At 36.2% G+C, this 14,319-nt stretch overlaps 1 protein-coding gene across 1 annotated transcript in view; it reads left to right on the plus strand.

Moving 5' to 3' along the window:
- The window catches only part of LOC149602625 (carbonic anhydrase-related protein 10-like), a 93,111-nt gene that overhangs the window by 58,426 nt on the left and 20,366 nt on the right, over positions 1 to 14,319 (plus strand). Inside the window, exons 3-4 of the mRNA XM_089860836.1 lie at positions 6,983 to 7,119; positions 13,259 to 13,450. Of these exons, the coding sequence (XP_089716962.1) occupies positions 6,983 to 7,119; positions 13,259 to 13,450 (329 nt within the window). The remainder of the gene's footprint in view (positions 1 to 6,982; positions 7,120 to 13,258; positions 13,451 to 14,319) is intronic.

Here is a 14,319-nt window from a genome sequence, read left to right on the forward strand (position 1 = left end):
TACATACACTCGGTTAAATTTGCAGTCCATCTTCCTGTTTAGTCTGTACTGAGCCTTTGATAGCACCTCACCAGGCGTCGCTTTTCGAGAATCTACGACGTTTCACCTACGTACTTCACTTCATGACAAGCTCTCAGTAAACAGTGACAAACTTATGGAACATATCTTATGAACTTGTGGTAGTACCTATTTAAGTAAAACGTATTTCCGAAAATTGTTTGTTAACTCGTAAACAATCAATTTCATGTCAAAACAATTTAAAGTTTCAACCCTCGCGACTTCATGATAATGTAGAGAATGTCGGTTACTACACCTTTGACAATGAGAGCCCAGGGCGAAATGCAGTTGAGGAAATCCCATTTAAGATGTGTGTTACATCTTGAAGAGTTAATACCATAACCATAGGTTTCCTCGCTTGGCGAATTATGCCTAGAATAGCGCTTTTCTCAAATTTCTTAAATCCAACAGTCAACGAAACTTAGGAGAAAGGTTTTACGTTTTCTACCCTAGCCAATCTCTCTCTATTTCTTTCCAAGTTATATCAGAAAGAATAAAGAAAGGAAGCTTCTTTCCCGGGTTAGGTTAGAATTGTAAGTTTCCAATTTCAAGAGAAATCTGTAAGAAAGAAAAGATCTATATCTCTTGACGGAATGGGCTGAAAATAGAGAAACCTAGACGGGCGGGCGGCCTCTAGCGGCGACCAGAAAGGAATTTCTGCTAGCGATGCTTTTGGCTTGAAATGGCGGGAATCTGGGGGTAAGCATGATGGTTCGCTATTAAGTTGCCCTCTGGGAGGCCGTCCGGAACTAATTTTGACCGATGAAAATGGAAGCGTTCTTCTCATGGTTCTCCGATGGCGTTTCCTATACTTTCGCACCTTTTTTGCGACTAACGGTATCCCCATTGAGTGCGAGGAAAAGACGATATCCATGAGAATTGTACTGTTAAATATATACCTATTTGTAACTTAGATGTTAGTGTAAAATATTTCGAAAGGTTTTATGTTGTTCAGTGTTGATGAAAACCATCTCTGGGGTGATGATATTTCTAGATCGCGACTGACAAAATACTTATTTAAAATTATGTAAAAGAAAATTAATTTATGCAGGCTGTTTCTGAAATGTCTGAGAGATAATAAGAGGTTTTACTTTTTACTTTTGGGGGCGATTTCGAATCAAAAATGTTCCAATTTGGACCAAAGAACACCCTGTATAGTTCATTTTAAATCGACTTTATCCTGGACTGTCTGGTCTCAGTTATAGATGATTGAAAATGGATACCTTTTTGCAAGTAATCTCTAGAGCGTGCTTAGTTTTAGGTACCGACATACATTGCGCCTCATTAGGTTTCTTCGGTAATATTGGGAGATGCGAAGATGTTTTTCTTGCGATAGCAAAAATAAATTTTCTATCTGGGAGCACGGCAGTGCTCCCCGCCAAGTCGAGCACTGACATCCTTTTCTCAAAGCAACTCACGGCACTTTTAAGACCACTGTAACTTCGTGATGGGTATAGGTAAAAGTCTGAAATTTTGCTTGCCGCGAGGACTTTCATTCCTAGCAATAGTTTCCAAATTTCAAGTTCCTACCCTATATACTTTTCGAAATATTGAAGGTGAAATCTACCTTATTTTGTCACTCACTCACTCACTCACCGATCATCAAAATTCTAAGGTACTTCTATGGGAGATAGAAACTTAAAATTCAGGATTTCGTTTTCATTTATTTTATAAAGCACAGAAAAATTAAAACATCCCGAAATTTTTATAAAATTGTTCTCTAGTTCTTTATTTTAAAACTAGATGGCGCTGTCGTCTTTTCAACAGAAATAGTGTGTGTTCTTGTTGAAAGGACGTAAAGGTCGTAACTGATACTACATTCTTATATTAGGATATAGCGTACTATCTTTTTTGAATATTCTCTAGGGGTCGAAAGGGGTAATTCAGCGTAAATATGGATAAGCGTTAGCAATTATATTGGCAAACGAAGTACAACGAGAGGGTCTTGTTTTAATATAACTACCGAAGTATAACGAGAGGGTCTACAAAAAGAAGTGAGATCCTATGAAAAACATTAACATGTACAAAAATGGGCCAAGCCTTGCCTCGTGCCCTTTCCGCCGTAAAACGTTCTGAGATCCCATGTAGAGCCAAGTCTGCCTTTTTGTTCTTATTCAATCGCCAATTGAACAATTACGTTATAAATTAAGTCCTTTTCCTAATTAATAACCAATATTCTTTGACTCTATCATTATTATACATCTTTGTTCGTACCAAAAATATCGTGACTTGGCAATCGCATGTAATTACCTTATAAACGTGTATACGTAGGGTTATGCATGACTCGCCTTATAAATTTGTAGATATGGTTATGCATAACTCGCCTTATAAACTTCTACATAGTATTATGCATGACTCATCTTATAAACTTGTACATATCCACTCGACCATAAACGATTTAGTGAACATCCCTTCAATTATTTTAAAATCGGCGACGATTTATTGAATATCCCCTCGTCTCCCTTTTAATATTACTTACTTGCGATTGCCAAGTCACGATATTTTTGATACGAACAAAGATGTATAATAATGATAGAGTCAAAGAATATTGGTTATTAATTAGGAAAAGGACTTAATTTATAACGTAATTGTTCAATTGGCGATTGAATAAGAACAAAAAGGCAGACTTGGCTCTACATGGGATCTCAGAACGTTTTACGGCGGAAAGGGCACGAGGCGAGGCTTGGCCCATTTTTGTACATGTTAATGTTTTTCATAGGATTCTTTCCAACTATACCAAGAAGTGATATCTAGTTCATTAGGGAGAAGGTATAAATTCGCCACATTTCCAGCTTCATCTCCATTCCGGAGTTAATCCCCGCCTCTAAATTACAACCAGCATCTCATTGGTTCTTGAAACCTCACGTCAGCTCGACGCGAATGACGAAAATTACGTATTTTCCGACTGAGGAGAGGCGAAATAGCTTGGTCTTTTTACGCCCCCCCCCCTTGTATTTTGAAAGGGGGTCTCGGACCATGGCGCGCGAATACTTAGGCATCTTATAACTTCTTCCTAATAAACTAGATATCACTTCTTGGCTATACGTAGTTTGTGAAGAAAAAATCTACCATACTTGTTTATAGAAAATGAAACATGTTATCAAAAAGCGCATGCACTTAATTGCATTTAAAGACATTCATGGCACTCCCTACATTTCATATTAAGTTACATTTTCCTCTAGAGGAAAAAGCGAACAAGATTAAACAGTAAAAAAAAATTATTCCAAAATTTTCCTACTCGTAGTTAATTCCCTAGCGAGCTTGCAAAATGGTTTTTAATATTAAAAACCAACCAATGTCGAATTTAATTTAGCGAAGAGGTCTGGAAGGGAATAAAAAGTTACAAAAATATACATCGAAGGTTAAAAATTGTTCCAAAGGCCCTAATGTAGGTTTACACCATTATCAAAGGTAAGGCGACCATTCCTTTCCCCTTATATCAGAGCCAGAAGACCCTGACATATTCTAGCACCACCAAAATAAAAAAATGCTAACTTCTTTTTCTAGCCTTTTCGAAGCCCATTGACCTTTCGAGTTTGACCTCATTCTTTCCTTAAGTGTCGGTTCATTGAATTACCTTTCAACCTCTAATGGATTTAACCTCTCTCTCAAATAGAAATCGCTTGTGACAGTCGTATAGGCATATGTTTGTTCCTAGTTAATGCGATAAAATTTTTAAAAGTGGATACAGTATAGAAAATACCTTTGCTTATATACTGAAAGTTTTAGTAAATATAAATAGTTATATAGGAAAAGGTAATACCAAGAAGCGATATCTAGTTTATTAAGGAGAAGGTATTAATTCGCCACATTTCTAGCTTTATCTCCAGTCCAAACGTAGGTCCAGAGTTAATCCCCGCCTCTAAATTACAACCAGCATGTCATTGGTTCTTGAAAACTCGCGTCAACGGCTCAGCGCGACGCGAATGACGAAAATTACGTATTTTCCGACTGAGGAGAGGCGAAACAGACCGGCCTCCTCTTACACCCCCCCCCCCTTGTATTTTGAAAGGGGGACTGAGACTATGGCGCGCGAATACTTAGGCATCTTATACCTTCTCCCTAGTAAACTAGATATCGCTTCTTGGTAATACCAACAAACACAAGTATTGGACTGAGTAGAAATAAACTAGTCGGTTTCGGAGAGAGATATAATAAAGACTAGTTAGTTAATGATAAATTATTTAATATATTTAAATTTAAATTTCCATTTAAAATCATACCCTTTACTTTAAAACTGTGTTTCCAAGATGTCTACCAATAAAATAGCTTTCTTACTTAGCATCTTTTATTTAAGGCCAGATACTAATTTCAGTTAAAGTCAGAGGATACTGTAGAAACCGTTGCCAGTTTGTGTGAGAGTGAATTTCACAAGTAGGCCTAAATATCTGTTTTGGATATGTAACTTTTAAACTTCAAAGCTACCCGTAAAAAAACGTGGTGAATATATTTGAGATGCTTGAGGGCTGAAAGATGTTTGAGCGCAGTTACTACCTCTATATAGCGAAGATCAAAAACGAAGTCGGATAATTAGATGTGCTATAGCCATACAGGAAGTTTTTTCTCTTAAGACTTCTACCCTAAAGGCTCTAACCGTTTGCTTTCTTGACTTGACACCCCAAAGCTGAAGCTTCAAACTTCATTTTGAAACTCAGGGCGCTAAATTTTGTTAAGTTTTTTTTTTTTAAAGAAAGGTTCTAGGGTAGGGTAAGGGTTTGAAACCTTCAACTTATGCAAAGAAAAAAAATAGGTTTGGATTCGTGCCTAGACATTTTAATAAAAGTTGGAGACGTTTCGATCGCTTTAGTCGTTTAGTAAAAAACTTCATCAGTGTATAGCCAAGAATTCATTTACGTTACTGAGAATATGAGACGGCGCGTAGTTTCTTTTCGAAAATTTGTCTGCTAAATTTTGATAAACAAAATGAACAGTTTTAGTCAAGGATAGGTTTAGAATTTTATCATCTTTACTTGTTCTTAGATACATGAATGAGTTCCTAGCCTAGACTAAAAACTACTCAAGAATGGGACGTGTTCACATCCCTTCATTTTGTGTTGTTTTTCTTTCCATCTTCGTGTACTTTTAAGTTTGATTAGATTTTCAGCTTGTTTTACAAACTTTTTATTTACTTTTTAGAAAGTTTTTCTCATATAAAATGTACCTAATTTTTACTTGGGCTTAAGGTAAACAATATATTTTTGCCTTGACGTTCTTTTGTAGAACCTGGTCGTAATTTGAACCCGTTGAAGCTACAAGTAAAGGCGACGATAGTATCGTCTTACCTAAGAAGAAGAAATACATAAAAAGTTGAAATTAAGATTAGATGAAAACAAAACACTTAAAATCTCTGAGGAATTCATGACTATGAAGTAGACTCCGGTTTCAACCCCAGATTTTAATTCTTTTCTGACATGGTTTTTTTTTTTTTTTGATTTTTTCCAAGTACTCATTCGTTTTAATTTAAAATATTCCCAAAAAAGCATAATACAGTTTTATGTTGTTTTTTTTTTCGTTGTCTAGTTGAAAACATAAAGTGAAGAAAAATTCGTTTAAAGTGCGCGTGAAAGTACGTTGGATTTGTAGTTCGTCACATGTTTTATAAATACACGGTGCTCCCAAACAACAAAGTAATAGCCCTTTAAGTTTAGATGAACTTTCCAATTAGTTTGACCCTAAGAACACACGGTCCTTTAATTATTGACAGATCTCTCAGAAATACCCTGTATGTGAAACAACAAAATAGACTAGTTTTAAAAACCTGGTTTTTTTCTTCAACTTGTCATATAGAAAAACATCTGATCGATAAACCTTTCTAGAATGAAAAAGTATTTTATCGTCCCTTTTAAAAGCTGTGTAAAAAAATCCCTAGCTTTTATATTGTAATTGGAATTTACAAGTCGGATTGCGCGAGAGAGATAGTTTGAAAAAATAGCTAAGAAAATGGAACTATCTGATACTAGCAAAAAATCCAAGAATTCTTTATATTTTTTTTTCTTACTTGGAGTTGTTCAGAAAAACAAACTCTTGGTCTTGTTTTATGACTAGGCCAGGCTTCTAGCGGCGTTTTTTATTGGAGCAATTTGAGGCTCCTGTAAAGGGGTAGATCTTCCCTACTTTTTTTTTTTCCTTTTTCTCATTCTTTTTAAGATGGTCACCTTGGGATCGAGCGAAGCCTTGTATTTTATCACCTTTCATTTTCTTTAACGGCTAGAGAAGCCTCGCAGCCTATGAGCTAAACCGAAAAATGTCCCAAGCGCCGAAAAACCTTAGCCAAAAGGAAAGGAATCGTAACGTACATCCTCTTGAAAAGTGGCAACGATTTAGCGGTTAAAAAAAAATAATAATAGTATGAGATAGAAGAAAAAAACTTAAATTTCTTTTCATTATCAAAATACTGCCAAGGCCTAGATCATAAATTTTTTTTACTCCTCCTTAGATGGGGATACATTAAGGTTCACTAGTTTTGTAGGTTTAATGTTTACGTACTGTTTAAATTACTCTTAACTATAGTTGTTAATTTTCCTCTGAAGCGAAATAGGAAAAATTAAAAAGGTTAATTTGTGGGATTGGAAAAATTTTCTGTATATTTATATATAAATATAAGAAAAATTAATTCTATTGTCCGCTAAACATGACACGGACATGTTGAATGCGGCTTCTATTCAGGCGTACATCATGAAACCTTGGAAACAAAAACGAATTAAGACGTCATAGTAAAGAAGTATTTATAAATTGCAGGAGAGAATAGTATCTGTTCTACTGATTTAACCTGAAGCATAAGGTGTTATCAAAACCACAAATGCCCCAAAACAATTCCAGAGAAATAAGACAAATCAATTAAATCGTAACTCATAATTTTGGCAAAAAAAAATGGTTCAGAAAAATACTGAAAAACTAATTCTTGGAATAAATTTCTTTATTTCAGGTCCAGATTTCTGGGGCTTGTTAAACCCTGAATGGAGCCTTTGCAGCAAAGGGCGGAGACAATCTCCCGTCGATATCAAACCCGAATATCTGCTCTACGATCCCAAACTCGAAGCTTTCCACGTTAATAAAGAAAAAGTAAGTTGTCTTTACGATTTTATTATATAGTTGTAAGTCTTTTTTGGCAAATGAATTTTAGATGAAGTTAAAGGCCTACTTGATATAAACTGAATGAACGAAAAAAATGCGTACAATATCGGGATCTCGTTTAAAAAGCGAGTTGGAAGTTGATCCACCTAATATTTTTATATTTTCATTTGGAGCAAATAACTTTAAGGGGATCGACATCCTTTCAAAATACGAAAGGAATATCACCCTAAGTACAGATGATAATGTCTAAGAGTTAGAAGTTAAAAAAATGGAAATACAATGTCCGTTTTTAGGGAAAGTTCAAGTAACATAACATTATACCTTAAAACAACGGCCTTATTTATATATATAAGGCCGTTCATTTAAGGTATAATGTTATGTTACCTAAACTTTTCCTTTAAGTTGAAACCAATATAATATAGACCGCCGGTTTTTTGGCAAAATTTATTTATGAAGACAGACGTTTAAAGTAAGAATAAATACGCCTACGATTTACCAATAATCGATTCTATCCGGTTATTTTAAGTTCAATTTCAACCGGTTTGAATCGAAATGGGCCTGTAGATAGAAGGTTAACAAAAAAATTGGAGACTTCTTCATAAATTATGTTGTACAGGAATGTAATATAATCAATGCTTAGGAAGCATCGTCGTGATTCTGAAGCAAAGGCTTAACAAATCCGATAACAGAAAATCATTAACCCGTTAAGACGATCAAATCGGTATCTTAAGAAAGCTTAGAAAGAAGAAACATATGTTGAAAACGTTCACCATTTAATGATATATGGTAAAAAGGAAGAGGGTCGCCCAGAAAAACCAAAAAGTTAAATGGAATAGTTAACGAGGGGGGGAGAAACTTTAAGATTCGGAAATAGGGAGAGAACGGATAATCAATAAGGTCTTAGATTCGCTTAATCAAAGACCGGTTACCCTTTTAACAGGACAATAAACTGGAATAATATTTTTCTTTTACTGTACGTGATGTTCGAAAAAAAGGGGGTTCAGAACCTAACTACAGAGGGTGATTAGAGTCGAGAGTGTTTTGTGGCATTTTGCACAAAATGGCCACCGTAAACAAGTTAATGATTTGTGTGTTTTATGGATGACCCCTTCATTTAAATAGCATTGTCTTGTTCAGTTTCTTAAGGAAATTTAAGGGGTCATCCGTAAAATACTCCAATCATAACTCATGAAAGGTTGTCCTGGTGGAAAAACTGCCACAGAAATTAAATTTTGCGACTCAAAATTGATTTTCCATAGAACCATCCCACTGTCCTTCGGTCCCCTTCATTTAAATATCAGTCTCTTTCAGTTTCATAAATAAAATGAAGGGTCATCCATAAAACACTTTAATTATAACTCATAGACGGTTTCCCGGGCTACAAAATGCCATAGAAGTTACATTTTCGACTCAAATTAATTTCCCATAAAACCACTTCACTGTCCTTCGGTTAGATTACCCCTTTTTGAAATACCCTCTGTACAAAAATGATATTCACAAATGAATGGGTAAGGCACTTTCCACGTTGTTACGAAACCCTCACATTCTTCTCAATTTGAAATTCGTCCTGATGAATTTTTTAATAGTCTCCTCGTTTAATACCCTCCAAAAATCTACGTATAGCCATGAAGAAGAAAAAGAACCGATTTTATTTCTAACCGAAATCGATTAGCAATATAATCCAGGAAGGACTTTTGGCATTCGCTCCCAAAACCGTTTTTTGTCTTCAACTCCCTCCCAAAACATTAAGGATCTTTGGCCCTCTTTCTTCTTGTCCTTTTTTTTACGTTCTCTTATGTCTAATGATCGGTAACAAAATTTGGTAGGATACGTGGAACGGGTTGGGTGAGAATTAATTTGAATATCTCAAGAATATTTTAAAGGAAAAGATCAGGTAACATAACATTATACCTTTCAAACGGCCTTTTTTGAATATAAATGGTAAAATACAGTATTTAAAAATTTTTTTGTCTTATTACAAAATAATTAGTATTTAATTAGTCTTAAAAACGGGGACTACTGCGCCATCCGCCATTGGTTTAGTAGCGTCTGCTAAATCGAGCCTCTTACCAGTATGGGATTGGTTGAATTCTCACAGGCTGAGAGAGGTACGGGATAACAGGTTCGATTTAGCAGACGCCACTAAATAATAAATGGCGGATGGCGCAGTACCCCTCGTTTTTAAAAATAATTAAATGTTAATTATTTTGTAATAAGCGATCACTCATTTATTTTTTAATATTTAATATCTTTTTTTTTTATTTAAAAAAAGGCAGTCATTTTAAGGTATAATCAAAAGTGGATGAGAGGAAAAGTGTGAAAATGGCCAAAAGTCGCGAGTCATCAGAGTTTCGCCGTAGTTGACCGTTTAATTGGCGTAGCTATACTTGGCCTGTTCACTCCCTTAAAATAGGTCTTGTGTTAATTCGCGGTTGCGCGGTTACCGTCGTCTGCTATTGTGTATGCTAGAACTTCCTCGATTTGTGTTTGTAGTCAGGACAGAGTAGCTGGTAATGTTTTAAAAGGTATTTGAAGGTATAATATGGATTTAAGTTAGGTTATCGAAGCAATAGAAGAACACATAAAACTAGATACGTTTAAAACAAATCTCGGTAATTTAGCTAAAGCGCGAGCAGCTTGCGTCGTGATGCGCGTGATCGAGTGGGCTATGGTTAAACCAAGGAGCATAAATGTCTGAACTTCTTTCTGTCGCGAGTTTGCAAGTCCACCAGTCACTAGTAAACTAAATAGTTATTGGCGAAACTTTGATGTCCGCGTTTTTTAACACAGGCTCTATGGCCATTGTCATACTTTCCCTCTCATCCACATTTGGTATAATGTTATGTTACCTGATCTTTTCCTTTAAATATTCAAGATATTATCGTATAAATTCATTATGAAAGGACTAAAAGAGGATATGATGACGAAAAATCTTGGAATAGTCGGAAGCGGGTGGGATTTAAAAAGGGAAGGAAGGATTCTCCGTTTCCATACAGCATCATTACCAACGTCTTCGGGGATTTTCCTGCTTCCTCGAAACCCTTCCCACGATTTTAACGTTTTGAAATTCGTACATATATAGCCCCTTCGTACATATATAACCCCCCACCACTGTACCACAGAGCACCTTATGAAACCCCCAGCTATGTCAGTCCATATATTTAATTTGAATTAAATGTCTAGAGTAACTACCTTTTAGATGCGAGCAATATTTTAAAACTCCATTTACTTAACAACTTCATCTTACATTAGAACGTATTGCACAAGTTCTAAAGTTATAGTTTTAACTCTTTAGTTTTGTATTTGTAACTTAATTTACTCGGTGTAATTAGAAATATCTTAAATGCAAATGAGGGTCTTTCTCGATTCCTTTCATTTTAAGGATGATATTTTAAGGAGTTAGTCTACATATAAATTACCATATTTATCCAATTTCTAGTTATTGGAAGGCTTGGAAATAATTTTTTTTACAAATTTTTTAAAACTAAAAATAAAACAAAATTTATTAGTGAATTCTGGCTGGTAATTTGAAGAGCGTGCGGTTCCTTTGATGTTTTGCCGTAATTATAGCGGCGTTTCTTTAATTTTATTACGTATACGCATAACGAAAATCAACAAATCAGAATTATAGAATTATGTTTACTCTAAGATGAAAGCAATTATTTTATACTAGCTAATATCAGAAGCAAATGGCAGAAAGTTCAACGGTAAAAGTTGTTGAAAATATCAGAATTTTATAGCTTTTGTTTAATTTATTTCTAATTGCAAAACGTTCCCTCTCAATTCCTCATTTTCGTTATAGAAGGATTGAATTTAAACGCGTCTACTTGTTTTGAGAGTTTGTCTTAAAGTCAATATATCCGATTCTTTGGGTTCTGTCGTTAGGTTTTATTTTATTTTTTATTTCTTCCGCCAGGGCAAAAAGGGGGGATAATCTAGCTTCTTTAGTTTCGGTAATGACCAATATATTTGCTTCGTGTTATTTTTTTCTACTCCTTTGAGAATCATTAAGAAGGGGCAGAAAACAATGTAGTTATACTCCCTAATGATTTACCCTTTATGCCTTGTTAGCTCTTTCAAACGGTTTTTATATCTATCCTCTTACAACGGTTTTTTTTAAAGTTACTTCTTTGAACTTTAAAAGACTTCATGCTTTAAATAGCGAGATGGTCAATGGTTTAAAGTGAAATTTCACTAGTATTTTTCTGATTTTTCCAATTTGAAACCAGACACGCGCCTCTTTCATTTTCGCGCGTTTTTCCTCGTGAAATTCTAACCCAAATTAACCCTTTTTGTTCTGACTTTCCCTTCACTATCAAATGACTTCCCACGTCACAGAAAAATATGCCTAGATTTTTTTATAAATTATGATTTTTCATTTCATCATTTTAATTTGAATATTTTTTTTTTGAAAAACTACTGAATTTGTTGGAACGTATGTTATTTCATTGAAAACCCCTATTCCTTAGAGGCGAAACTAATTATTCAAGATGAATGGATGAGTATACTTTAGTTCAATTGAACAACTAAGGGGATTTAGTCGAAATGATGAGCCCTTTTGATGACGTGTTTGCTTTCGTAATTGGTGGCATTGGATTTTAAAACCTTTTTTTTTAGTTTTTCGCGTATTTGCAGTCTTTGGGGAATCTCTAAGTAAAAGAAAGGGATTTTGTTTGAAATGGAAATATGATTGCAATTCGTGACGTCACTCCCCAAAATTCATCCTTCGCAGTTCACTAACTACACTCAGTCCAGGACCCAAATAGAATTGCTGAAGAATCTTGGGCAATAAAAGTAAAGGTGGAATTCTTTCATCTTTTATGGATATTTATTCGTCTACGATTGTAGGAAGGTACGTGTGGGAAGAGATGGTAACGTAACGTACGTTATTAAACTTGAAGAATCTTTCGGACGAGAAATGTGATCGAAGTTGGTCCGTTGGTGCGTGGTAGGCTTGTGTTGCGGTGGCCGCGCCGTGGTTTATTGCTTCGACTTACTCGAGTTGTTGTGTAGTATTGAGTAGTGGAACGACGGGCGGTTGTAGGGCCAATTTGGAACGTTACCCTCTAATAATTCCTGAAAAGTAATTACCGGGTTTCACCTCGGAACGTGTCCCGAGCTTCTAGCACGAAGTCTTATACCCTTTTTGGCGCCAAAAGCGAACAAAACGAAACCAGTGGGAAATATATTGTCAATTTCAAGCCAAATCTTCGCTGCGTACGAAGCCAAGTTCCCGATATCTCCTAGAGATCTTAAACACCACCCTAAGCCTTTTTTAGTTTATGACTCCGTTGCAAACCTAATCTGGACATTGCTTCGTATCTACCTACCGTACGAGAGATCGACTCTTACAAGCTTCCTAAGCCTTTGCTCAAAGTTTCTACACTACAACCTAGAGACTGGAAGGGTCTCCTATAAGGAAAAACAAGGCAGACAAAGCTATAGGCTCGAAATTCCTTCTCGATGGAATTCCTCGCACCTACGCGGGAAAAATTGGGGAAACGGCACCTAGTGTTATTTCCCGTATGAAGTTATATAGTTCAATTTAGAGCTTTGCCATTTCTTTGGGACTTGGCCTATACTAGTACGGAAGCTCTTTTCCACCTTCCACTGTTTTAACTCTTTACGTGCCTTTATTTGGAGCTTGGTATAAGTAACTGGGGAGTTATTAAGGATTTAGAAAGTAAGAAACGATTACGCTGTTGTAAACTCAAGTGATATAGGGACAAAAGCGTCTTACGTTACTTTCCACCAAGTTTGAAATATCGAGTCGCATCGATTCTCGTAACGTGCCAGTTTTTACCAACGTACAGTACTCTAGATTGTATCGTGGCTAGTGGCGTAAAATTGAGAGAGGATGTAGGCCTACCAAGTTTGTTCCTTTTCCGTACATCATTCATTCTACCACACGGATCTATTGAACTGTGGCATTCGATTTAAAGGAATGGGGAAAATATTTTTCAAAGTCACCCATTTTCCCTGCCCACTATAGTTTAAAGAACTATCTGAGGATCAAGCATTGTTGTATCGCAACGTATCAAGGCTTACCAAGCTTAAGTTCAAGGTCACCATAATCCAAATTGGCAAAGTTTCAAAGGCTTAATACAATTTTTAATTTTGTTTCTAGGTTGGTGGCATGATCGAGAATACGGGACACAGTGTGGTCTTCCGAGTCAGCCAGCAAAATGGTCCCCCTGCTAACGTTTCGGGCGGTCCTTTATCCTATCGCTACCAATTCCACGAGATTCACCTTCATTATGGACGTAGTGACGAACGTGGCTCCGAACACACGATAGCTGGATTCGCCTTTCCCGCCGAGGTAATTGAAACCAATCCTTTATAATTAAGGAAGAAAAAAGGGAAGGGTGCAAAGCCTATTACTTCAAACACCATGAAAAGTACTTGTCGAGTTTCTCATGCGGTAAATACCCCCGCTTCCGAAGCTCCTCTACCTTGTAGGGAATCGCGTGCACCTATACCCGTCTGAAATGTGTTAAGCCTAACTCTTAAATTCAACTTTTACCCCACGCAACGTATATATACGCCAAATCGGTAGTTTCTGAACAATGTTCCGGGTTGTTAATCTTTTCAATTAAGTTCTTTCTAAGCCCTGGAAATTTTACACGTTTGCCCTTTTAAGGTGTTTACCCTGTTTTTCTAATTCAAAATAATTCTCTTCCGGAAATGTCATATGGCAATTGATATTCAGTTTTGCGTTAGGAAAAGCAATATCTTATTCACGACACCCAGAAATTTAAGTTGCGCAAACCTACAAGTGGTTTCCATAAACATTCTTGGATTTTAGGGAGTTCTAAGAAAACCCCTTTAAAAGAACACAGTTCGTCCCAATCTCTGGGTGGATATTGTCTTTTTTCTAGTCCAGTTTCCCCTTGAGGTCTTAACGATCGTTTCTTAGGTCCCTCGTGAAACCAAGACTATGTCTCTCCTTAGATACCCTTTCTTAGCGATACATGCAATCCCAATCGCACCGCACCTTTGAGACTAACCTAAGGAGTTGCCATTGAGATCAAAATCTGAAAGTATCAACCCTATTTGGAAGCATTGCTTGCAAACCTTCCTGGGCTATTCCTCCAAGACTTTATACAATCTTCTGGCCACCCTATCCTGTCTGCATTCTCCCTCGTGCCCGTCTAGTTTCCCGCTTCCTTTAGATTCGAATTTTCGCCT

Source organism: Phalangium opilio, unplaced genomic scaffold (assembly GCF_054372755.1).
Source record: "Phalangium opilio isolate 3A_F unplaced genomic scaffold, DU_Popi_V2 ptg000354l_1, whole genome shotgun sequence".
NCBI classification, from domain to species: domain Eukaryota; kingdom Metazoa; phylum Arthropoda; class Arachnida; order Opiliones; family Phalangiidae; genus Phalangium; species Phalangium opilio.